General features: G+C 34.6%; 2 protein-coding genes across 2 annotated transcripts; both read right to left on the reverse strand.

Moving 5' to 3' along the window:
• Positions 1-3,390: 3,390 nt before the first annotated feature.
• Positions 3,391-7,104, reverse strand: LOC306851678 (uncharacterized protein). Its single transcript, XM_079388107.1, has 10 exons — positions 6,972-7,104; positions 6,217-6,597; positions 5,844-6,125; positions 5,618-5,741; positions 5,440-5,487; positions 5,314-5,340; positions 5,173-5,235; positions 4,032-4,097; positions 3,830-3,848; positions 3,391-3,722 (listed from the first exon to the last, which is right to left on the reverse strand). The coding sequence occupies exons 1-10, from the start codon at positions 7,006-7,008 to the stop codon at positions 3,654-3,656; spliced, it is 1,116 nt and encodes a 371-aa protein (XP_079244233.1). The 5' UTR covers positions 7,009-7,104; the 3' UTR covers positions 3,391-3,653.
• Positions 7,105-14,532: 7,428 nt separating this feature from the next.
• On the reverse strand, positions 14,533-24,898 carry LOC306851853 (uncharacterized protein). The gene is made up of 22 exons (XM_079388323.1): positions 24,651-24,898; positions 24,286-24,337; positions 23,009-23,392; positions 22,110-22,397; positions 21,719-22,009; positions 20,940-21,320; positions 20,289-20,576; positions 19,913-20,206; positions 19,542-19,577; positions 19,085-19,426; positions 18,696-18,989; positions 18,128-18,239; positions 17,722-17,769; positions 17,612-17,638; positions 17,471-17,533; positions 17,307-17,351; positions 16,840-16,884; positions 16,713-16,739; positions 16,577-16,621; positions 16,291-16,359; positions 15,960-15,978; positions 14,533-15,833 (listed from the first exon to the last, which is right to left on the reverse strand). The coding sequence occupies exons 2-22, from the start codon at positions 24,320-24,322 to the stop codon at positions 15,792-15,794; spliced, it is 3,177 nt and encodes a 1,058-aa protein (XP_079244449.1). The 5' UTR covers positions 24,323-24,337; positions 24,651-24,898; the 3' UTR covers positions 14,533-15,791.
• Positions 24,899-25,620: the final 722 nt, after the last annotated feature.

The following is a 25,620-nucleotide window of genomic DNA, read 5'->3' on the forward strand; positions in this document are numbered from 1 at the left end:
ATGCAAGATTCATCCTTGACCAGTGTCTGTGCTATTTCTCTCCAAAAAGTATCCCCGGGTGCAATCAAAGCCTCGACAAATGAACCACTTTTCAACACATTAGGCTGGAAAGCTTCATCTTGCCACCACTACTAAACATCCTCTGGCTCAGCCTGCATCAGTAGCCACACCATAAACTCAAATAATTAGGTTTACAGGCAGGTAGGACATCCTACATTGCATTCGGGCCAAATGTATTGATTGGATGAACATTTTACGGTCCTGTGCCTTCCACATTTATATTTTTAAGTATAACACATATGTTTTGGAAAAAATTAGACGACCTACATCATCTTTAATCCGCGTTAATTTTGACCACAAACAATATGTACTGCAAACACAGTATGTGTGCTTCTGCACACTGGCTTATGGGTTTAACTTTTTCTTCCAAACTTTTGATTAAACTGAACATGTTAGTGTCTGTTTTATAGCTTCATATTATTTTACTTCAGAATAAAACTTATGAATGACTCTGTTAGTGTGAATTATTGTAGGCAATAATTTGGTTTTGACTGCTGTGTATAAAGTTTTTCCCTGTGTGTTTAAGATTTGGGGAATGTAGTATTTTATTTGTTTATGGTATTTGATAGCTGAGTAAACTAATCGGGGGAACAAAAAATAAAAAATCTTATTTTTTTCTTAATGATATTTTACTAATCTCTTCACATTAACAGCTTAATTAGTTAAGTAAGGAATAATTGAAAATTATTGACGTTTATTGCGTTTATCACTCTCCTAGCAATAGCTACTCTACGGAGCCAGTTCTACTTTTCATAGTCTAGTCATAGTCTTGCCTCACGTCACTTAAGTCAGTTAATTCTCAGCACATAGAGACTCCTTCACCTAGATATCACACTATAGAGATGTGTATGTTTCCCAAACTAGAAAATACAAAAACCGTCCAAACCAATTTAAGAGTAGCAATTTAATTGATGTTCAACAAATAAAAAAATTATATAATACAGAGAAACAAAAGATAAAGCTTGGCTTATTGAATACCAGGTATCTTTCTGATCATAACCTAGATGTGCTCTGTTTGACAGAAACCTGGCTAAAACCAGATGATCAAATTATTTTAAATGAGTCTACCCCCAAAGATCAGTGTTATAAACATGATCCGCACAAGGTGTTGCTACAATTTATAGCAATATTTTCAGTATTTCTCAGAGGGCGGGCTTCAAGTATAACTCATTTGAAGTAATGGTGTTTCATATAACATTATCCAGAAAAACAAGTCTTAATGTTAAATCCCCTGTGATATTTGTAGTGGCTACTGTATACAGGCCACCAGGGCACCATACAGACTTTATTAAAGAATTTGCAGATTTTTTATCAGAGTTAGTGCTAGCTGCAGATAAAGTCTTAATTGTTGGTGATTTTAATGTCTATGTTGATAATGAAAAAGATGCACTGGGATCAACATTTCTAGACATTTCTTGTGCTGCAGTTCTATGGATGTTTTGCCCTCCATGTCTTTGAGACGGTCACATGACTGAAAGCTATGAATAGATCGCCTGAGGAACAATTATATTCATTCTCTACTATACGAGAGGAAGAATTGTATAAATTTGTTAAATCATCTAAACCAGGGATGGGCAACTTCGGTCCTGGAGGGCCACTGTCCTGCAGAGTTTAGCTCCAACCCTAATCAGTGAATGAAGAGGTATCATATCGATCACAAGTGCAGTATGGAGTACCTCAAGGCTCAGTACTAGGGTCCTTACTTTTCACGCTTTAGATGTTACCCTTGGGAGATATCATCAGGGATCACGGTGTTAGCTTTCACTGTTATGCTGATGATACTCATCTTTATATTTCTTAGCAGCCTGAAGTAACATAGCAATTTGAAAAACTAACAGAATGCATAGTTGATATACAAAACTGGATGAGGAGTAATTTCTTACTGCTAAATTCTGAAAAAACAGAGGTGTTAATTATCTGACCTAAAACCTCCGCATGTAATAACCTAGAACACTGTCTAAAACGTGATGGCTGCTCTGTCAATTCTTTGCATTAAAAGCATTTATTGCAATGCTTTATTGGGTGGTTGTTCTGCATACTTAATAAACAAACTCCAGCTGGTTCAAAATGCAGCAGCTAGAGTTCTTACTAGAACCAGGAAGTATGACCATATTAGCCCAGTTCTGTCAACACCTCACAGGCTCCCTATTAAACTTTTGTGTATATTTCAAAGTCTTGCTAAATACCTATAAAGCCCTGAATGTTTTAGCACCTCAGTACTTGAGCGAGCTCTTATCACATTATAGTCCTCCACGTCCACTGTGATCTCAAAACTCTGGCAATTTGATAATACCTAGAATATCAAAATCAACTGCGGGAGGCAGATCCTTTTCCTATTTAGCGCCTAAACTCTGGAATAATCTACCTAACACTGTTCAGGAGACAGACACACTCTTGTCAGTTTAAATCTAGATTAAAAACTAATCTCTTTAACCTGGCTTACACATAACACACTAACACATTTCTATTATTCAAATCTTAATGTTAAAGGATTGTTAGGCTGCATTAATTACGTCAATCGGAACCGGGAACACTTCCCATAACACACAATGTACTTGTTACATCGTAAGAAAAATGGCATCTACGACTATCACAAACTGCTGGTTCGTCTTGCCAGAGGAGAACTGAGTGTTTACTATTGTTCTTTTGCATTAGCGACACACTATTTTCCTATTTGATACTGTAAAGCTGCTTTGACACAATCTGTATTGTTAAAAGCGCTTTATAAATAAAGGTGATTTGACTTGACTAATGTATACAGAAACACAATTTACTGTTTGCAACATTAACACATTCTACATCTACAAACTTACAGTATAAATTAATTACTGTAACTGACCTTTGACCTCTGATGATACACTGACAAACTGCAAATGCTCATAAACACTCTTGTATTATAGTCAATGAAAAATTATAATAATAATATGAATTTTGGAGAAGAAAACTGTATTTTGATGATATGCCTGGAAATGTGGTGAATACAACTGATACATGTGGTTTTTCTTTTCTTTATGTCAAACTCATTCTCCTAAAGTCACAATTTTTGTGTATGCATGCAGTCTAGATCAGTCTCTGACTGCAATGGAAAGTTAGCAACTATGAAAAGATACTGACATTAGAGATACTGTCATCTACCACGCACTTTGATCTATTAACGCCTGAAACAAATGCAGATTAGTAAAGGATGATTTACAGCAAGTATAATAATACAATATAGATGACTCATTCTGCACTACAGATTTTTATTTTTTTTTCCTAATCAACTGCTGTAGTACAGAATGTCCCTCCCCTGATAATTTATGCAAATAAATAAACAAGGTGCTAGAATGTATGGCACATTCTGATCTGTTTTAATGCTATATTTATGGTTATATTCTCACACAAATATGCTGGAAAACATTGATCAATAGCAGAGTTGAGCAGAGACAACAACATCAAAGTAAAATCAATGCAAGTCAACAACAAACTCAATACAAGCATCTTGACTGACTAAGAAAAACAGACTGACTATTTCTGAAAGCATACAATCTGATATATGTATTTATTTGAGCATTTAAAAAACACTGTGTTGAACTTTGTGTTGTTCATTATCATCAGATGTTTCCATACATGTTGAGTTCATCCATGTTGGTGTATTCAGAATCATCATCAGAATCATGACCCTTATTATATTTTAGGAAAAAACAAGAACACAGAGGTCAGCCAATAACAGCATTTGAAATCATAGAATCAGAATATGTTTTTGACTGTTTAATAATGATATACTCACTGAGTGGGACTTTGGCTCACTGCAGTACATGGTGAAATATAATAAAAAATAAAAAATTAATTACATGAATATCTGCATTCTTTGTGGCATCTGTCATGTTAAAGAATTTTTGAAGTGGCAAAGAAACTTAGACACTCCTTAAAGACTGAATTTAATGGTCTTATTTTGTTGCGTAACAAATGTGGTTCAAATGCAGTTGTACCTCTTTGGTGACGGCATACGAGGTTTGGAGAAAGGCTTGTTTTCTGTCACCGTACACGCATTAGTTCTGTGAAAAGAAAAGTTTTATTTAAGTAATACTACTAGGCCTAGTAAAGTCAACTATTAGTAAACCATTTTCATGACTGTAGTGTTACTGCTTTGGTGCCAACATTTAAACAAGCCAGTTACTTTGACAGCCGATGCACATAAAGTGGCGCTCTTGAATAAATCATAATTTTTTAACAAATCAGTTAAAGGACTGATTTTATGGCTCACTCATAAATACGGTAATTTTACTGTCTTGTTTCTGACCGATAAGTTGTTTTTGAACGAATCAACTGAATGAATGATTCAATGACTCACTTATAAAGACAATAGGTTTTATTCCCCAATGGACAAATCTTTGAGCGAATTGTACAGTGGCCTAGTAGTGCGCTACACAACAAAATCTCCAAAACACAACACATAGGACTAATTTCATTGTGTTGTGTTAATTTCGCTGTGTTGTGGTTTGTTTCCATTGTGTTGTGCTAATTTCGTTGTGTTGCTTCCTCTTTCCATTGCGTCTTCTTTCCATTGTGGCTCATTTCCATTGTGTTGTTGCTTGTTTCCGTTGTGTTGTGATTTGTTTCCATTGATGTGCTAATTTAATTGTGTTATGGCTTGTTTCTGTATTGTGTTGTGGAGATTTCATTGTGTTGTGCACTACTGGTCCACTGTAGAATTGCATTTGAATTCAGTTAATCAATCGTAAAGATGGTCACTTGTCGCCACCTACTGGTGTAATTATATCGCCTACAGATATAGTCACTCAAAAGACAGACTTACAGCCTCTATATTAACTAGATCAAGTCAAGTCACCTTTTTTCATATAGCGCTTTTAACTATACAGATTGTGTCAAAGCAACTTCACAATATCAAAATAGGAAAATAGTGTGTCAATAATGTAAAATGACAAGATTAAACACTCAATTTTCTGTGATGTCATCGTCCAGCTCAGTTCAGTTTAAATAGTATCTGTGCAATCAAGTCGACAATATCGCTGGAAATGGAAATGTAGATGCCACTTCTTAGTGCATTCCGGTTATTTGTACTATTAAACAGAGTAAACTAGCATGCAGTAAATTCTTTTTTTTACTTGCCTGATTTCACTCCTGTTTTCCCGGTTACTCCAACCTGCTCTTCCCTCAGACCTACTGAATTGCCTGGTGGAGAAATTTCAAATTTAGTTTTGGGACCAAATACAAAGATACAAAGGATAGTTCAGTAAAGAAAATTCCTACCTTGAAAATCTATTCCAACGTGATCTCCTACATAAGATAATACAATTGTTTAAGAAATGTAAACATAATCCAAGTAAATCAATGGGTTTTTAAGAGAATTAATGAATAAAAAAGTGAATGTCATACCTCTGTTCAAATGTTGTTAATGACCCTTGCATACTATTAAGAGGCTGTCTACAATCAATAAATAACAATATGAGATGATAAAAATGCTTATTAAAGAGATGTACTTAAATACTTATAAAGTTTACATTTATAAAGAATTAAAGTTGGCCAAAAGTAACATATACACACAAACATTTACCGGTGTCGTTTCTTGCATACGATGAATGCAGCAATTATGCAAGCGAGGAGGAACACAACTGATGGAGCTATTATGTAAAGCTTCAGTCCAATGTGCGTCGAGTTTGCTTCTTTATGGACACGGGCTAAAATGATTAGGCAATATTATTAGCGCATAATTGAAATGATCATAATGAACCAATAGGCCCATGACTGCAAAAATCCACATATATGCATTAACCACTTACACCGTGCATCTTTTGTAGCTGTCACTGTTATGTCACCATGATATGTTACAGAACACTCAATGGTTGAGCTTTCTGTCTTTAAGACAGTTGTGCGTGTCAGAGTGATTTTCCACAGGCCGTCTTTAAAATGCTCATTGTCTATTTGATCAGATCCTTCAATACCGTTCAGGGTGATGGTTGGTTTGCTGTATGGACACGTGTGGAAAGCTGAACATACAACTGTGATGGTTTCACCTGTTCTTTCACCTCCATAAATATTGATGCTGGGGAACTGTGGATCTGCTACAGATGGCAGAAATGTCACAATTAGGCAACACACTCTGATAACTAGATAGGGAGTCAAGCAAATTTGAAGAACAAACCATTCATGTACCATCAACTAGAATTGTAGAAGTGACATCATAAAATGCATAGGTGCTCTTTCCAATATTTTCAGGGTCAATCCATGTGTATATTTTCTCTCCATGGTGGGACTGTTCCAGGTTTTTAATCAACAGACTGCAATCCCAACTTGAGTTTGCATATAAATAAGTATTTCCTCTAAATTTCTCAATGACACCATTTGGATACCATGGATCATAAACTAAAGGATAACCTTTAGAGACCCACTGATACCACACAATTCTACGTGGATTTGTGGGTGGGTTTGATGTGTAGCTGAAAGAACATGGTATGACCAGACAGGAACCTTTGAGGCCATGAATTTCCTTTGGCATTCTCACTTCCCATCCAAAAGCATCATACAGCAGAACAACTGTGGAACAAATGTTGGAGAACATTAATGGCAGAGTATTTAAGCTGTCTCTTTTTACATTCAGCTTTATAGTTTTAATAGCAAACTAAAACATGTCAGTAGATTTACTAGCATTCGTATTTGTGACTGTTGCAAACACAATATTTCAAGGGTGTACTTATTACAATGAATTCTTAATTTTGGTCAACAGTCATTTGAATAGTTTATATTGTTTTCTGAACTGTTATTTACTTACTTGCCCATTTAATATTGGAATTTTGCTGCACTTTTACACATTCAGCATTTATCATTCTTAAGTTAAAGATTTCATTTAATTGGATGAATAAATGTACATCAGCAGAAATGCAAATGTTAAAAGAAAACAGAGACTGTACCTTGAAAAATTAAATGAATTAACAAATGTCCTGTCATATTCCCGATTGCCGTTTTATAAGAAAGATATGGAATGCTGATAGCAGACACTATAGCGTTCTGTCAAGCACGTCTTAAGAATTTAAATGTCTGTTTAGGGAACTTCACTGGTATACCAATTAAATTGCAGGGGTTTTTGCACTTTCTGCCTATCTTTGGTTGTCGTCAGCTGTTCCCTATAACCAACAGAAACTACCATACAGAGAAATGAAAGTGGCTTCAAAAGAAATGAACTACTCATGTCTTTTGCTTAAATTTAACATACAATTTCCCTTTTTTCTACCATTCTTGGTCCCCTGCTCAAACAAATGGATTTTGTAAGAATCTAGTATCAAGAATGACAAAATATAAAATTATATAATATATATTTAAATAAACATACAAATCTGACTTTTTTTCCTCAGTTTATATATGATTCCTTAAGCATAAGATCACTCTCAACTTCTCTTTACACTCTGTTGATTTTGCTGTGTAACATGAATGAAATGAATTGAAAGGAACTTTAAATGCATGCTACCTCTTTGGTGACAGCATAATATAAGAAAGCCATTTTATTATAAGAATGCAAGGAAGCATTTTTCTTACTGAACTTTAAAAAAAAATATTAGTATTCTGCTCCCAGATTTGCATTGGTCCTGTGTAATGTCTTCAACAAAAAGAGAATAAAGTTTTCAAATCTAAAAATTTTATAATGAAACGTATGACACTTAATGAACAGAGAAGGTGAATATTACGTTATTACACTGATTATTCTGTTGTGAGATGTGATGATTAAATGGTGTTGATGTTTAAATGGTATGATTACAAACATCATTTGTGCTTAGTTTATTATTTTATTATCAGTTTCCGGGGTAACACATTACATGTAACCAGTGTTAATTTTGGCAGGCATTTTTTATTTAGTCTTAGTCTTTATCTTGAGATGAAAATGCTTAATAGTCTTAGTCACATTTTAGTCATTTGAGTCTTTCATAGTTTTAGTCGATGAAAAGTCATTGCATTTTTGTCAACTTTTAGTCATTACTTTTAGTCAAATTGCAGTTACCAGCATTTATTTTGGTAGCTATTTTATATGTAATCTTCAAGCAAAAGTAGTCATTAATTATTCTCTCTTTAGACCAAATCAATTAAGCTTATGAGAAATTTGAATCAAGGATTTATTTTTTTGGTAGAGATGCAAATTAAACTCATTTTTCAGATACAGTAGGATTACTTAAGTATACATTTATTTAACATCTTTTGTTGCTTAACATTAATGACACAGATATGTATTTAATTGGGAATGCTGTCCCTTTAAGATGGAAGGCATGCATGTAATACTGATACCACATTCAGAAAAAAGGTTTGTTGATGAATATTTGTCGCCGTTGACTAAATTAACACTGCATGTAACACTAATTACGTAATCAGATTACTTTTCCCAAGTACCTAATAAAGTAATGCATTACTTTTAAATTTACAATAAAATATCTGAGTTAATTTTTCATATAAGTAACGAAAGTTACTTTGTTTTCCTATACACTGACACCTCTTCTGTCCCGTGTTGAGAAACATTGGGAGTGATGGGCAGAGCCTGAGGCTTATTAATGCACAGCATGAGGCTTATTAATTTCACTTTTGGTGTGAAAGAGCCTTTACAATTGCACAAAAATATAACTTTTGTGTTCTTTGTTATTGGAAAAACAAATAATCAAACCCAGCCCAGGAAACAAAAAGTAACTCAAATGTAACAGAAAGTATTACTTTCTATAAAAAGTAATTAAATACTGCAATTAGTTACTTTTTATGGATTAACGCAATATTGTAATGCATTACTTTTAAAAGTAACTTTCCCCAACACTGTTTATTATTACATTTACATTTACATTTATGCATTTAGCAGACGCTTTTATCCAAAGCGACTTACATTGCATTCAAGTTACAGTTTTTACATTTTATCAGCTCTTGAGACGATAAAATGATATAATATTATAATTATTATTATAATATTATATTATCAACCTGCCTTTGTTCAGGTTTCAGTGAACTTCCAGGAGCATTTCCAGTGTACCTGAAAAAAGCTCTAGTTAGTGAACTAGACAGATTTCGACCAATAACAACCAAACTGTTTTTTTTTTTTTTTACCTCTCTGTGTTGTACTTGCCTGTTATCACTCCTGTTTCCTCTGTTGGTCCAAACTGCTCTTCAATTATTAGTTAAGCTGCAGACTACAATAATGCACAGTTAACTTGAAGAGAAACAGAAGGGTTTGGAAGAAAACAGCATTTTTATAATGAGAAGAACTGATTACCAAGAACTGATTTATATCAACATTTTAGAAATTAATTATCATTCACACACAGGCCAAACACACATACTTCTTAATTGAACAGTTATGAATAATCTGTGATTAAAGCATAATAGTCAAACATGTGGTTTATAGATATGATACAGAATTATAAAGGGAATGATGTTTGGTTATAAGTCCTCTTAGCATTGTTTTGAAAGGATCTGATGTGTTATGATATATAAAGGCAGTCTTTGTGCCATTCAGAGTGGTGAGGATTCAGTCCTTTGAAGAAGGAGAAGGTCATGGTTTTAGAAAAGTCTGTTTAAGTTCTCTGTCCTGGGTGGGGAAACACTCCACTTTGTCTTAACTCATGACCTCTCTTGTGAGAGTTTGGATTTGCTGTCTTGGGTCCTATTTGTCTTGGTTACATGCCTAAAGCTGACAACATTGTAGTAGTTCTTTCTCTAGTTTTTTTTTACAAATATGATAGGGCTCAGTATTATAGTCAAGCAATGTAAACAGGGATTTACTTGGTATGTCCATGCATCCAATGACATACTTTTGTCATTAAACAGACCTTTTTTTTTTTTTTTACATTTTTTCTAAAGGTTAAAATTGGGGAAAACACCATTTTAAAGATTTCCTGACCACTAGGTGGCGCTGTCCATACTGATCAGGCACTCTTAGGATGGTGATAACAAAATTTGGTTTCAGTGCCTTAAAGCATTAAGCACCTCACTTTCTGTTTGGCTTCCATTTCAAATCCACCTCAAATGTAAATACAGAAATTCTGGAGGATGAAAATAAGCCATACAAACAGATACTTGTGTTGTCTTTTGTACATGAAGGCTCCAGCAAGCACGCAAATGAACACAAGTGAGAAGAGAAGTGAGGGATCCATGGCACAAAGCCTGACAGTCTCCAATCTAGCCCCTTGAAACCCTATGATAATATTTTTAATATGATTAATAGTCACATCTCTCACACGTCATGAAGTAGTTTCTAAAGTACAATTTGAGTAATCATTAAAAAATGCACAAGCCGATCTCATTAAACAAACAAACACAAGAAAGAAGATCAACCATAATTTAGTATGCAGACATTACAAGGCTGATTTTGAGACATCATACATGGCCTTAACGAATTACTCATGTGTTTAATGAGTGTTTCCTCTAGAAAATTTTGAAGTGCACATCACATTCTTCCCATTGCCTGTTTTTCCACTCAGACAAATTATGTTGGAACATAATCAGATATAAATTTCCAATTTAAACCAGAAAGCATTTCGTTCCACTCCATGACCTGCATGTTCTCATAGTTCCATGCGATGGTTGGATACTTTTTCAGGCAGGAATGGTAGACGCTACAAGTGAAGCTCTTTGCAATGCCCTCTATGTCATCTGCACAGTTCAGGCTCAATTGTTATTTTATGATGAACAACTGATTTTTTACTTAAATCTTGTAATAGGTCCAACTGTGACATTTAAAGTGAACTTGCATCTAATAGCACACAAAGCTGTTCATTATTGTGTTTACTCACATTGTGCACTTTCATTTTGTGTCGATGTCACTGTTATGCCACCATAATGTGTTACTGAACACTCAATAGTTGAGTTTTCTGTCTTTAAGACACCTGTGCATGTCAGAGTGATTTTCCATAGGCCGTCTTTAACAGATTCATCCTTTATTTGATCAGATCCTTCTATACCATTCAGAGTGATGTTTGGTTTGCTCTACGGACACGTGTGGAAAGCTGAACATTCTACTGTGATGTTCTCACCCATCCTTTCACCTCCAGAAATATTAATGTTGGGCTTTTGTGGATTTTCTAAAAAAAGAAATGTCACAATTAGGCAACACGCACTTCTAACTAAATAAGGAGTCTTTTTTGAACAAAGTCTTCAAGTATCATCAAGTTGAATTGTAGAGGTGACTTCAAAAAATGTGTAGGTGCACCACCCAACATTTTCAGGGTCGATCCATGTGTATTTTTGCTTTTTTTTTTTTAAATGTCATTATGGTTATGAAATTTTAGTTAAAAAACCTGGTTATAGTGTTTCAGCAATCGAGAAAAACTGTAATGAAAAGAATTGCTTATGTTAGTTCCCAGTGCACTAATGTTAACAGATAAAAAAGTTGATTTAAAAAATGCATTAGTAAATGTTGAAATTACCATTAAATCTTAATAATTACATACAATGCACTACCAATTAGTACAAATATTGTTACCAAATAAAATGTTCTATCAATTAAACAAAATATAAAAATCTCGAGATAATACAACACAGTTTGATTTCAGTCATAGTACTTAACAATTAAACAGTGTTTGTTGTATTGGTAGGTGACCTGGGTGTTGTAGTTTTTATGGAGCCTACATCTTGAATTGTAGCTCTTATCACCACTGCTACCTTGAGATGCTCTGAAATACCACAAAGACACACAATTTACATTGAATAGGCTAATGCTTCTGCACATTGGCTTGTAGGTTTTATTTTTTATTTCAAAATATTGATTAAAATGAGAATACTGTCTGTTTTATATAGCTTCATATTATCAGACTATATGGCTTTGACGGCTACAGTTTCCCTTATGTTAAGATTTAAAGAACGTGGTATTTGTACTGAATTACTGAGTTAGCCTATACTGATTCAACCCTAAGCCGAACCTCAATTAATGTACAATTGTGTTAAATTATATTAATAAATGTATGTGAACTTTTGTCACAAAAATATGTATAAACGAGAAATCAGACACTGTACCTTGGAAAAGTAAATTAAGTAACAGCGGTGCTTTCATGTTCCTGGGTCAATAAAAAATAGTTATAACTAATTATTATTTTGTCACCAGTTTATGTTTAAATTGAAAATTTGTTTTTAAAATAATGTCTATTTCTGTGTATTAATCACTTTATACAGTAGCAAAAGGCGTCTTTGCACCAGATTTAAATAATAGATGGTATTTATTTTGTGTAAATAGTGGCAGATACTACTTGCACCTCACACAGCCTAACAACACATTAAGAGTGGGCCACTTTTTGAAAACCTGCAATTTAGATACCTATATGTTTTTTATTTTATTTTATTTTTTTTATTACTTTTAACTTTAATGTCCAGCTATAATATTTCAATTTGAATATGATTCATATAAAGTGTTATTTGCATGGTATTTATACCAATAAATATTTTTATATCATGCAGAAAAAATATTTTCATGTAAAGTGGGCCATCCCTTATTTATCAAAAATGATTTTGCATCTCAATTAAAAACACAGGATTTATTAACGCATATGATCAGACATAGGCTACACGTTTATGCACTATATTTTCCACCAGAATGTTTATAAAATAAATGCCTGGGAAATGAGAGAATAATGGAACAGGAAAAGGTGGATCCAAACTCCGGTCTGTCGCGCCAAAAGCAACAGAACTTAAGTCCTTAAGTCCGACGGGACATTTTCCACCATTGTACAGGTTTTCTGATAACCTTAAAAACACAACGAAGTGCAATAGATTCAAAATACAGGTGAAACAACTGTATATATATATGTATATAAACATACATATGGAAAAGTGTAATAAACGTTCAGTATAATAAACTTTAGATTTTATTTCAAATATTTTCAGCATCGTCCACTGTATAGCAATGCAGGATTTTCTTTGTTTTTAAACATTGTTTTAAAGGGCATATTGCAGGTTAGAGACTCCAGTGAGTCGATGTATAGAAAAATACTGTAGGAACTAGATTTAAAAATATACTTTAAAATACGCTATTAAGGCTTCTGGAGTCGTTTTTGTGAGAGAATTTTACTTCCGCATCTGAAACGTGCCAAAACAGGAAGTGACGCATCAAAAGGGAGAGCGGTCCATTTAAACCACAGGAAAACAATGGATCGCAATGACAGTTCGGACGCTGAGGAAATTTTAAATGTGTATTTATACTCGTATGACGGACCACAGATAAAATGATGAGCCTGCTATGCAGCCAAGAGAGCAGGACAGGCCAGGATTAGACAGAACAACGGTCAGAGAAAACAAATTGAGTTGATGTGAGGAGAACAGGGCAGGTGTTTGGTGAGAGATCAGTGTTAGCTTACAGATATACACACGTTAGCTAATAGCAATGCTAGTATTGGTCATCTGAGTATTGATACTTACCAGTAATAGAAACTAATAAGCGTTGATCAGGCGTGTCACACTCGTTGATATCAGACTAACGTTACGTGATAGTGGTTTCTTATCACGGCAGGAGAGAGAGAGAGATAAACACGTTTTTGATTCATAGGTGCTTGTGTGGGAAATGCGAGGCCATGGTCACAGCAGAGGAAAGTCAGTGCTGCAGGGAGTTAGATACGTTACATACTGGGTCTTAGTGGAGAATGTGACCCCCATATTTGATGTGCAGTGACTCTACACCCAGGCTTTGAGGCTTGCTGTCTGAACCCATAGGTGCTACAGACAGGAGAATAGACCTCTCCAGGCCAGCAGACACATGTTTTAGGGCAGAAATCATTTATTGCTCTAAGCTAAATACTTGTATACATGCATAAATACATAGTTAAAGATTTTAATATTAAAACCGTCTGAATAATTTTGATTCTCAATTACAAGTTAACTCTATTTCGGTCAGACCCAGCAAACATGTGACGTCAGAGAGACGTTCAGATCATGTCTGTATAACGTCTGTCAGTTCAGAACCACTTTTGGAAGTCTACTGGAAGTGCAAAACCGGTTCAATATCTGAACGTCTGATGGGGACCCGTTTTGTACGTCTGTGGACGTGCAAAACCGGTTCAATATCTGAACGTCTGATGGGGACCCGTTTTGTACGTCTGTGGACGTGCAAAACCGGTTCAATATCTGAACGTCTGACGGAGACTTTTTTTGTATGTCTGTGGACGTGCAAAACTAGTTCAATATCTGAACGTCTGATGGGGACCCCTCTTGGACGTCTTCTGGACATGCAAAACTGGTTCAATATCTGAACGTCTCAAAAGGACCCATCTTGGACGTCTGTGGATGTGCAAAACTGGTTCAATATCTGAATGTCTGACTACCTATAAGTAGCACTTTCCGATGCCATTGGTATAACACAATCAATAATGACAGCATACAGACAAGTTGTCCGCTGGGCCTACGGTGCATGTGTTGTGTCAGCCATTACATACAGAGGAAGGAGGACTTTATAAAGGTTTTGTATGGCCCCATTTTGTTGACAATCAATAAAAAAATAAATCACAATCAAGCAGATCTGCATTTATGGTTAATTCAATTCAGTTTTATTTATACAGCACTAAATCATAAATATTATTTCATAGCACTGTTAATACCCAACTCAAAACACAACATTTCAACTGTTAATATATATATATATATATATATATATGTAGATGTACCAAACATATACTACCAAAAGAAATACCATCTGACCCATTTAAACACATTTAACAATCTTTCAGTCTGGGTATCACACTAATGTGTTGTTAAAGTGTGTTAAATGGTGAAGGCTATGCTAGATATACACCAACGATGATAATCCTCCGGTGTAAAGTGATCGTTAAGTTACACACCACTGCGGTGTTTGAAGCAGATGCATTAGTGAAGTCCAGTCTCTTCAGCTGCACTAACGCACCGAGGCCCGGAAGATACCGTCCTATTTCTTGTTAGGAAACCTGTGGATTCGATGTCCTGACAGGCTGGAGTTCGTGCAACCTCCACAAACACAATAATTTACCATGACAATGATAAATTGAAATAAAAATAACTACCGAAAACACACTCAAATCAGAGCACAGCACACGACTCCCTTATGTGACGTAATATGACGCGATGTTGAAAAAAAAGTGTTTTTTGAGAACTCTGTCAAGGAAAGGAAAGCCTCACTTTTTCCATCTAAATCTTGTAAAACATTTTCAAATCCTGCATTAACGGTTCATATGGTATTTTCATACAAGGTTATATATTCATTTGAAAAAAAAATTTAACCTGCAATATGCACTTTAATTCTTATCGGGTGTGCTATATTACTCTTATTATAGACTACAATATAAGAGAAATAGAAAAGTCAGAATATTTGCTAGCAATGGTATTTGTGTAGATATCAATGTTCTAGATATCCAAGCAATCGACTTTGAGACCAATAATAAAATTATTATTATTTTGAATACTTAAGCCACAGGCCACATGTATGTTTAAAGGATGGTAGCACAAGCAGAGTTTAAGCAATGCATTTTACAAAAAAAGTGATTTTAAAGAATAATGTGACGCATAAAAGCATATTATAGTCAATACAAACTACAGAGTCAAAAAACTAAAAAAAAAAACACTATTTATGCATTTACAATTCTAAAATTAAACATTTCCTAAAAAGCATAATGTGAGAAAATCCTTTGTTTTCATTATCTTTTTGTTATCTTTCTATTATAAAACCATGTTGAACAGGTGGACAGGATGGAGAAATGATGTGATCTGGACTCAAACCACATTATCCATCTGTCAGAGCATTTGTAATATTTTCATCAGGCATTTCCATATATACAATCAGCACCAGAATCATAACCCTTAAAGGAAAATTTAAAGAGATACCAAGGTCAGTCATATTTTACCTTTTTTTTAAGATATTTGAAGCATATTTATGCAAGTTTTCCATGCTGTAAGAAAGCAAATGTAGTGATGAATATACTCACACGGTAGGATTTTGGCTCACTGAGGTGCATGAGGAAAAACAAGAACGTATACATCTCATAAATATTTTCATTTGCATAGACCTTTGTATGATTTTTATGCACATGCCAAACAGCAAAATGAAAGAATACAGTGCTTGTGAATTACAAAAATTGTACAATTTGCTCTTCCATTACAACAAACAATATTAGAATCAAGGTCAGGAATCTTGAAGTGGCATGGAGACTTTTACTATGACACACTGCAGTCAATACTATTATTTTGCTGTGTAACATGAGTACAATGAACTTAGACTTCGAAGGACTCATACATCATTCAAATTCACTACTGTACCTCTTTGGTGACGGCATATGAGGTTTGGAGAAAGGCTTTTTGTCTGACACCACACATGTGTTGTTTGCCCTGTGAAGAGAGAGAAGGTTCATCATTGATGCAACTTTAGGAAATGTATATGTATTTAAAATTTCTGAAATATGAAATTACTTTTTCATATCTGTTTAATATGCAAAGGCAAGTAAGCCATTTGTTGAAAGGGTATTATTATAATCTTTTTATTATATAAATGTAAGGAAACATTTATCTTACAGAAATCTTATTATTATTAGAATAAAGTACTGACTTGTATTCTGCTCTCAGATTTGCATTGGTTCTGGGTGACTGGTGTCTACAACAAAAACAGAAAATCAGTGGATTTTTTATTCTATTTTTGTATTTAATAATGAAACGCATAACACAAAAAGTAGAATACTGCTTACCTAGAAAATCGGCTCCAGATGCTCCGTCTGTTAACAGAGTTAACATTTAAATAGTAATGTAATGTTTAAAAAGTAAGAATAATTTTTGAACAATATTTATAATTTTATAATTATACTTTAAACCTGCCTTTGTTCAGGCTTTGGTGGTCTTTCAGGAGTAGTTCCAGCATACCTGTAGTTAACACTAGTTATTGGATTGGAAACAAGGACCAACTAATATCCAAAGACATATTAGTTAAGTAAACAAAGACAAGTACGCAATACTGATCAGAATCAGTTTGTGTGGTAAACCAAATAAAGTGCAGAAAGAAGGAGTTTTAATAAACACTGGAAACAAAGCAACACATTACACATTTACAATAGACAAGACCGAACAAGGAACAGAAGAAACCCAGGGCTTAAATAGACAGACTAGACTATTACAAGAAACTGAAATAGGTGCGTACTAATCAGAAACCATAGCAGCTAATAAGCAATAGGAACACAGGCAAACAAGACACAATGACATAGGAACAGAACTACACAGAACATGTGGTGGTTTAAAAACTATGATTAATTTTTAGAACAATATTTGTAATCATATTTTCAACCTGCCTTTGCCCAGCCTTTGGTGGTCTTTCAGGAGCATTTCCAGTGTACCTGTAGATGACAGTAGTTAGTGGATTGGAAACAAGGTCCAACACTTCATTTGGTTGGACCAAAACAACAATTAAAAATACATTTTCCTTGTTTTATTTATTTATTTATTTTTTACTTGCCCGATATCACTTCTGTTTCCGTTATTAGTCCAAGTTGCTCTTCCTTCAGGCATACTAAAACGACTGGTGGAGGAATTTTAAAATTAGTCTCAAGACCAAATACAAAGATACAAAGATAAGTTTAGTAAAGAAAACTATAACCTTGAGAATCTGTTCCAAACTGATCTCCTACATCAGAGAATAGGGTTAAAATTGCTATTTGATAATGAAATTAATGAGTGAAAACTGATGAAATAATGTGTCATACATACCTCTGTTCAGATTGTGTATGTAACCCTCGCATATCATGACGAGTCTGTCTACAAACAATAATGAGAATGTTTGTTGAGTGACAAAAGCAGATAAACATTAGCAAAATCATTGCAAGTGAATTTAACTGAACATTGTTTCATCAAAGTTTCATGATTTTAGGCCAAACCTTTTTGAAACTTTTAAGTTAAAAAGCAATTTTTAAGATTTCTTGACCAATTGGGTGCACTGTGTCCATACTGCTCCAGTTCTCATAGGATGAAGACAACTTTCAGAAAATTTAGTTTCAATACCTTAAAGCATTTTTAAGATGCAATCTCACTTTCTGTTTGGCATACTGTTTGAGATACAGACCTCAAAAGTTAATACTAAAATTCTGAAGGATGAGAATAAGCCAAACAAAGTTACCTGTGCCGTCTCTTGCGTATTAAGACTCCAGTAAGCACGCAAATGAGGATGAATACAAGTGAGGGAGCTATGGCATAAAGTCCGACAGTCTCCAGTTGAAGCCTTTGCACTCCTATTATAATATTATTGTAACAGGATTAATAGTCATATTTTATATGGTTTCTATTTGAGCAGTCATATTAAAGGGATAGTTCACCCAAAAATGAAAATTCTGTCATCATTTACTCACCCTCAAGTAGTTCCAAACCTGTATGAACTTCTTTGTTCTGCTGAACACAAAGGAAGATATTCTGAAGAATGTGGGAAACAGAGCAGTTCTGGGGCACCATTGACTTTCATAGTATTTTTTTCCCCTACTATGGTAGTCAATGGTGCCCCAAAACAGCCTAGTTTCCAACTTTCTTCAAAATATCTTCCTTTGTGTTCGGCAGAATAAAGAAATTCATACAGGTTTGGAGATACTTGAGGGTGAGTAAATGATGACAGAATTTAGATTTTTGGATGAACTATCCCTTTAAAACACAGACCAATGCACAAGTCCATCTCATTAACATCAGTCTGTACTTACTTCTAATACTGAGGAAGGCAGTATTGTCCTGTGTTTTACCGCCCCAAAATTTGGCGGTGCAGACAATTTCATCTTTCTCTTCATATCCAGTTGGGATAAAGGTCACAGCGGACACTGTTTCCCAGACGCCTCCACCCATGTGATTGTGGCTGATAGTTTCTCGAGCTGTTGGGACACTCCAGGTGATTTGGGGAGGGTGAGTGGAACATGTGTGGTTGACTGAGCATTTGACAGTGATGTGTGTTCCAGGCTCGATGCCTTCAGGGAGGGATGACATCACAGGTTTGCCAGGTGCTTTGTAACACCAAGACATTAAATTAGTTTTTGGATGAAGTACATATTCAAAAGTATGTGAACCCAAGTGATTATATGTGGTTACATTTCCTCACCCTGCATTATAATGAACACACAGCTGGTGTTGAAGCTGTATCTCTCATTTTCTCTTTCTGCTTGAAAACAGAATGGCCCATTGTCATGAGTTTGGACATTATCCATCTCCACAGTACAGTTCTGCTCATTCGGGTTTCCAAGGAGTCTTGTACGGCCTTTGAAGTTGTCTAAGACATCAACCGGGTCGGTGTGGAACATGTAGCCACCTTTTCTGGTGACCCAAAGAACCCGAAGTCGAGTGAGATATTCCTCTTCCATCTTGAAACTGCACGGTATTACCACACATGACCGAGGCAACGCAGTGATCTTGGGTATCACATCTGCCACGTATTGGAAATAGGCTAAATTGATATAAAATTAATCATTATTACGGAACTTAACATTTCATTGCCAAAAAACCTATGAGTGCAGTGCAATAAAGCACATATGAGAGCAGCTACAGAAGGGAAAACATACTTTCATTCAGGATTTGATCCGCTGGTTTTTGATATTCTGTAAGAGAATTGGTATAAAACAATGATGGTTGGTTTTGGCTTTAGTGAAGTGTGCATTTAAGCCTTAGAAACATACTTGAAACTATATGAATGCAAAAATACACAAATTCTCTTTTGCATAACTTGTTCTCAGTTCAGTAAACAAATGCATGCATGAAACATCAATCACAATTTAGTATGAAGACATTACAACAAGGCATAATCTGAATGGTGAATATTCACCAAAGAGAGATTTTCAAAGTAGTTATAAGGTTTACAAAAAACAAGAACAGATAAAATACAGCTATAATAAGTAGACATAAATTACACACACAATGCTAACAAGTTTCTTACCTTGTACACGCAAAACAACATAAGTTTCAATGTTTCCTCCGGAATATTTTGCCGTGCATATCAGCCTCTTCGCATTGTCTTCTTTTTCACCCAGAAAGGTTATGTTGGAAAATGCAATCTGAAACTGATCTAAATTCTTTTTGTTCCACGCTGAGACCTGCATGTTCTCATAGTTCCATGTGATGACTGGATTCTCTTTCTGGCAGGAATGGTAGATGGTACAGGTGAAGTTCTGCGCGACGCCCTCTGTGACATCTGCCAGTTCAGGCTCAATCGATATGTTGTAATGAACACCTGAAATTGAAATGAAATATTGTAATAAGTTCCACTGTGATATTTAAAGTTAACTTACTGCATAACATATTTGTTTACTCACATTTTGAACTTTTGACCTCTGTAGCTGTTACTGCGATGTCACCATAATGTGTTACTGAACACTTAATAGTTGAGCTTTCAGATTTTACGACACCTGTGCGTGTCAGAGTGATTTTCCACAGGCCATCTTTAACAGACTCATCCTTTATTTCGTCAGATCCTTCTATACCGTTCAGAATAATGGTTGGCTTTCTGTATGGACATGTGTGGAAAGCTAAACATGCTACAATGATGGTATCACCTGTTCTTTCACCTCCATGAACACTGATGCTGGGTTGTTGTGGAGTCGCTTTATTTGACAGAAACATTCGAATTAGTACATTATATAATGTTTTAAAAATTTACACTGGCCCTAAAATGATTCGGACAAAGCTTATCTGAGCCATTTTTTTAATTATTTTTAACCATAAAACTTATTTTAATAGTTTGATATACAATGCTAGATATGGATAAAAAGTTTTGGGCATATAGCCTTGCCTTTATTTTTAAATGTTATTTAAACAAATAAACTGGTTAGAAAGAAGTCCGTTTGGGAGATTTTATTTGAGAGTATTTATTGCATCTATTGTTTCTGGCTACACAAAAATCTACTACAGCTGGACAATTATAGACATTACAGATGAACAATATTATTCCAAGAACATTTACATACCATCAACAAGAACTGTAGTTGTAGCATCATCAGTTTCATAGTTTTGCCATGCAATATTTTCAGGGTCAATCCTTGTGTATAATTTCTCTCCATTGTGAGACGATTCCAGGCTTTTGATCAGCAGACTGCAGTCCCAATCTGATTCTCCATATAAATCAGTTTTTCCTCTGAACTTCTCATTGACATTGTTTGGATGCGAAGGATCATAAACTAAAGGTAAACCTTTAGAATCCCGCTGATACCACACAACTCTACGTGGGTTTTTGGGTGGGTTTGATTTATATCTGAAAGAACATGGTATGACCAAACAGGAACCTTTGAGGCCGTGAATGTCTTTGGGCATACTCACTTCCCATCCCAAAGCATCATACAGCAGAATACCTGTGGGACAAAAGTTGGAAAACATGTAATGGCTGAGTGATAGATTAAACAAAAAAAATCCTTACATTTTCCACATTTTCTGCTTTCAGTCACAGAAGTAATTAAAAATTTATATTAAAAATCAAGTTTTTAGCTTGTATAAACATATTGTTATGCAAACGAATTGCTGTTTTGAAAGTAAAATAATGGGTTTTGTCAACCACAGCATTACAGACATTACAGCAAGGCACATTTTGAATGGTAAATATTTTTAGAAAGGAAATAAATAGGAGTTTTTCAAATTTCCTTAAGTATGAAGTTTACACAAAAAAACTAAACAAAACAAACCCCTAGACAGGATATCTAATGAGACAAAGAGAGATCACGTGCATCAAACATGACTCTAACAAATAACTCACGTTGTACATGTAAAATAGTAGAAGCTGTAATGTCTCCTCCAGAAAATGTTGCAGTGCATATCAAATTCTTCCCATGATCTTCTTTTGCAGCCAGAAAGGTAATGTTGGAATAGCTGATCCAATTTAAACCCAAATGTTTTTTGTCCTTCGGTGTGACCTGCATGTTCTCATAGTTCCATGTGATGGTTGGCTCTTTCTGGCAGGAATGGTAGACGCTACAAACAAAGTTCTTTGCGATGCCCACTGTAACATCTGCCAGTTCAGGCTCAATCGTTATTTGTTGATGAACACCTGAAATTGAATTGAAATCTTGTAATAGGTTTCACTGTGACTTTTAATGTGAACTTACAGTTAATAGCATATAAAGCCGTTCATATTTGTGTTTACTCACATTTTGCACTTTTGTCCTTCGTAGCTGTCGCTGTTATGCCACCATAATGTGTTACTGAACACTTAATAGTCGAACGTTCTGCCTTTACGATACCTTTGCGTGTCAGAGTGGTTTTCCACAAGCCGTCTTCAAAAGACTCATCTCTGATTTGATCAGATCCTTCAATACCGTACAGATTGATGTCTGGTTTGCTGTATGGACATGTGTGGAAAGTTGAACATACTACTGTGATGGCATCACCTGTCCTCTCACCTCCATAAATACTGATGCTGGGCTGCTGTGGATGTTCTATAATTAGAATTTGTACATAATGCTTTTTAAAAATAGTTAAGTATTTTGACACAAATAAATGTTTGAATTTCATTGCATTAGATACAAAACCAACAGGCATCAAAGTTGCAAACAAATTATTTCAGAACTAACTTAACTTTTCTATTATCTTCTTCTTATTATTATTATTATTATTTGTAATCATTTGGTCTCAAGCCCAGTTTTCATAGATGTATGAAGTCAGTTCCTCTCATATTGTGTCACAGTAGAATAACCCACTGGTGTACTTAATTTTAACATAAAACATGTCTCACAAAGTTTGACAGCCAGAAAGTGTCCAAGACATTTTGTCTTCATTTTGAAAAATATAGCTTTATAATTCTCATTTCATGAAATATTTTAACTGAAAAATGTTTTTTTTTTTAGATTGTCGAGCATGCATATAATTTGTGGGGAAAACTGCATTGCCTTCATTTTAAAATGTTTAAATAAACTAGTCAGAAGAAAGCCTATTTGGAAGAAGGATTTTACTGTGTCTATCATTACTGCCCACACAAAATTCACTACAGTTAGACAACCACGGATATTACAGTGGTATACAGAATACTAATCCAGAAATATTTACATACCATCGACAAAAATTGTTGAGGTGACATCATAAAATTCGTAGGTGCGCCATCCAACATTTTCAGGGTCAATCCATGTGTATAATGTCTCTCCATCATGAGACATATCCAGTTCTGTAATCAGCAGACTGCAATCCCAATTTGATGGATTACCATATAAATCAGTTTTCCATCTGAACTCCCAAATTACATCAGCGGGATACCATGGATCATAAACTAAAGGATAACCTTTAGAGACGAGCTGATACCACACAACTCTATGTGGGTTTGCAGGTGGGTATGATGTGTAGTAGAAAGAACATGGTATGACCAAACAGGAACCTCTGAGACCATTAATGTCCTCTGGCATACTCACGTACCACGCCAAAGCGTCATACAGAAGAACAACTGTGGGGCAAATGTTGGAAAACATTAAAGTTAAAAAAGTATATTTTTGTTTTCAGTTAACATATTTTTTATTCAATCAAATCAATTGAAAATCTATAATAAATGTGAAACAAGTCATCATAGTTTAAAGAAATATAAATATCTCATCAAAACACTGATCCAAAATGAAAGACGTAATTTATGCTTTTGCCTTTCACTCTGCAGCTCCTCAAGAATGCTTGTATTTCAGTATCATCATACTAAGATAGTAAATTATGTGATGTTTTTACAAGCATTTTTGCTCTGATGGAGGCGAACTTGTCAGTCATATAATATCGCTTCATACTGTACATTCACCCCTTGAAATCAGTGATATTGATTGCTTTACTACTACAGGTGAGTGATATGATTCCATCATCCACCCCTGCAGTTAGTTATCTTTTAAAAAAATATTTTGAAAAACATGTTGAAAATTAATGGATTGGAGAGATCAACTGACAACTAACTTAGCCTTCCTGTTGCTCAAATGGCTGATGATATTGGTTAAATTTGCACTAATCCTTTTAAACTGAAATAATTTTTTGGTTAAGAATTATTTGCGCAAAAACATGTATTTATATGACCTGACATTTAGCCACAGACTTTAGGGTGTGTAACCATTAGATCCAGTAAAATAAGCAGCACAAGAAAAGACAACATAATTCATAAAGACACTAAGAGGAGAGGAGAGGAGAGGAGAGGAGAGGAGAGGAGAGGAGAGGAGAGGAGAGAAGAGAAGAGAAGAGAAGAGAAGAGAAGAGAAGAGAAGAGAAGAGAAGAGAAGAGAAGAGAAGAGAAGAGAAGAGAAGAGAAGAGAAGAGAAGAGAAGAGACACTCAATGTATGAAAAAGAGAAACAGAAAACAGATCCAATACCTTGCAAGAGCAAACGAACTAGCAGAGGTCCCACCATGTTCCCAGGTTTGCCCTTAAGTGAAATAAAAAATAACTGTTGTTTTATGTGTAAAAAAAAAAAAAAAAAAAAAAAACATTTCAAAATGAATAATTTTTTTAACAATGAAAATGTCACCCAAGGGACATTTAGGGTGCACACCCTAAATGTATATGTTCAGTTTTATATATATATATATATATATTTTTTTTTTTAAATCAAGTTTTGACCATCAAATCAGTAAAACAGGGGGCTAAAACTTATGACATGAAACTTTAAGTTGTCAGTTAAATTAAATCCTAAACTATCAAATTGTGCTCATGTTACAATCATCTTTTTCCATTCTTACCTTATCCAATTTCAGGTCAGTTGGATGAAAAAGGCCTACAGCATGTACTTTAAAATGCAAGAAACTGAGAGCAAAAGACAAAAATGCCGTTTGGTTATCGAAGAGATTCTATAAGAGGAAGTGTGAGCTACACCCACACTCTTAATACAACAATGAGGAGTAAAAGAGGAGGAAGGATGTGTAATTTTCTTCCAAATAAGTCTGTTTTGCTTTTTCGGTCTCTATCCAATCCCACTGCCACTGTAACTAATGTTTAATCATTTTGTTTTGAAATAACTTGAAAATGATGTGCTCCATAAAGCATGACAAACTCTATGCAAATAATTAAAAAAAAGAAGAAAACATCAGCTACAATCAGCTGTTTAAGTAAGATTCGGAAAATTTAAGTAGGTTGCATTTTTACAAAACATTTTTTTTTACATTTTTTTTGTACTAGTTGTTTAACTGATTTGCTGAAGCATCCTAAAATCGAGCCTCTAAAATACATTCTAATACCTTTTAGCATTTAGAAAGTTTTGACACCTGTCACTGACACTGATTTATGTTTCTGGGGTATCAGATCAAAATAAACTAGTCCACTTTTACCAAAAGCATTGAAAGCCTAAGCTGATCATAGAAACAATCGCACAGATTATTTTAGAATTGCAGGCTGTTTCCCAAAAGCATCATCTACAAGACTCTGCGGTAATTGTACTAAAGTTTACTAAAGAGTAAAAAAGTGCATAGTAAGGAGATATGTGCAGCCACCTGCTCTCTCTATTTACATTTATTTAAATCAATAATTACAATGAATGGAAAAATCTAATTAATGCTTTAAAATAAAACATGTAATTAAGTGCTCTTATAAAAAAGTGCACCAATTTGTGCTAAGATTCAGGTTGCTTTTGTAAATACATTTCATTGTGATTTTAAAAAGCAGAAAAAAGTCAGCACATTCTTTGACACGGTTTCTGCAGGATTTTTAAGCTCA

The sequence above is a fragment of the Barbus barbus genome, assembly GCF_936440315.1.
Source record: "Barbus barbus genome assembly, chromosome: 31".
Lineage (NCBI taxonomy): Eukaryota > Metazoa > Chordata > Actinopteri > Cypriniformes > Cyprinidae > Barbus > Barbus barbus.

Excerpts from the sequence above, each read along its gene's own strand:
- LOC306851678 (XM_079388107.1), bottom strand. The coding sequence starts at position 7,008 with ATGACAGGACATTTGTTAATTCATTTAATTTTTCAAG. Across the intron at positions 6,126-6,216 it reads TTCTACAATTCTAGTTGATG|CAGATCCACAGTTCCCCAGC; the intron begins GTACATGAATGG and ends TGCCATCTGTAG. Across the intron at positions 5,488-5,617 it reads GTATGCAAGAAACGACACCG|ACAGCCTCTTAATAGTATGC; the intron begins GTAAATGTTTGT and ends TATTGATTGTAG.
- LOC306851853 (XM_079388323.1), bottom strand. The coding sequence starts at position 24,322 with ATGGTGGGACCTCTGCTAGTTCGTTTGCTCTTGCAAG. Across the intron at positions 17,770-18,127 it reads ATACGCAAGAGACGGCACAG|ACAGACTCGTCATGATATGC; the intron begins GTAACTTTGTTT and ends TATTGTTTGTAG. Across the intron at positions 16,740-16,839 it reads CCACCAAAGCCTGAACAAAG|ACGGAGCATCTGGAGCCGAT; the intron begins GCAGGTTTAAAG and ends CTCTGTTAACAG.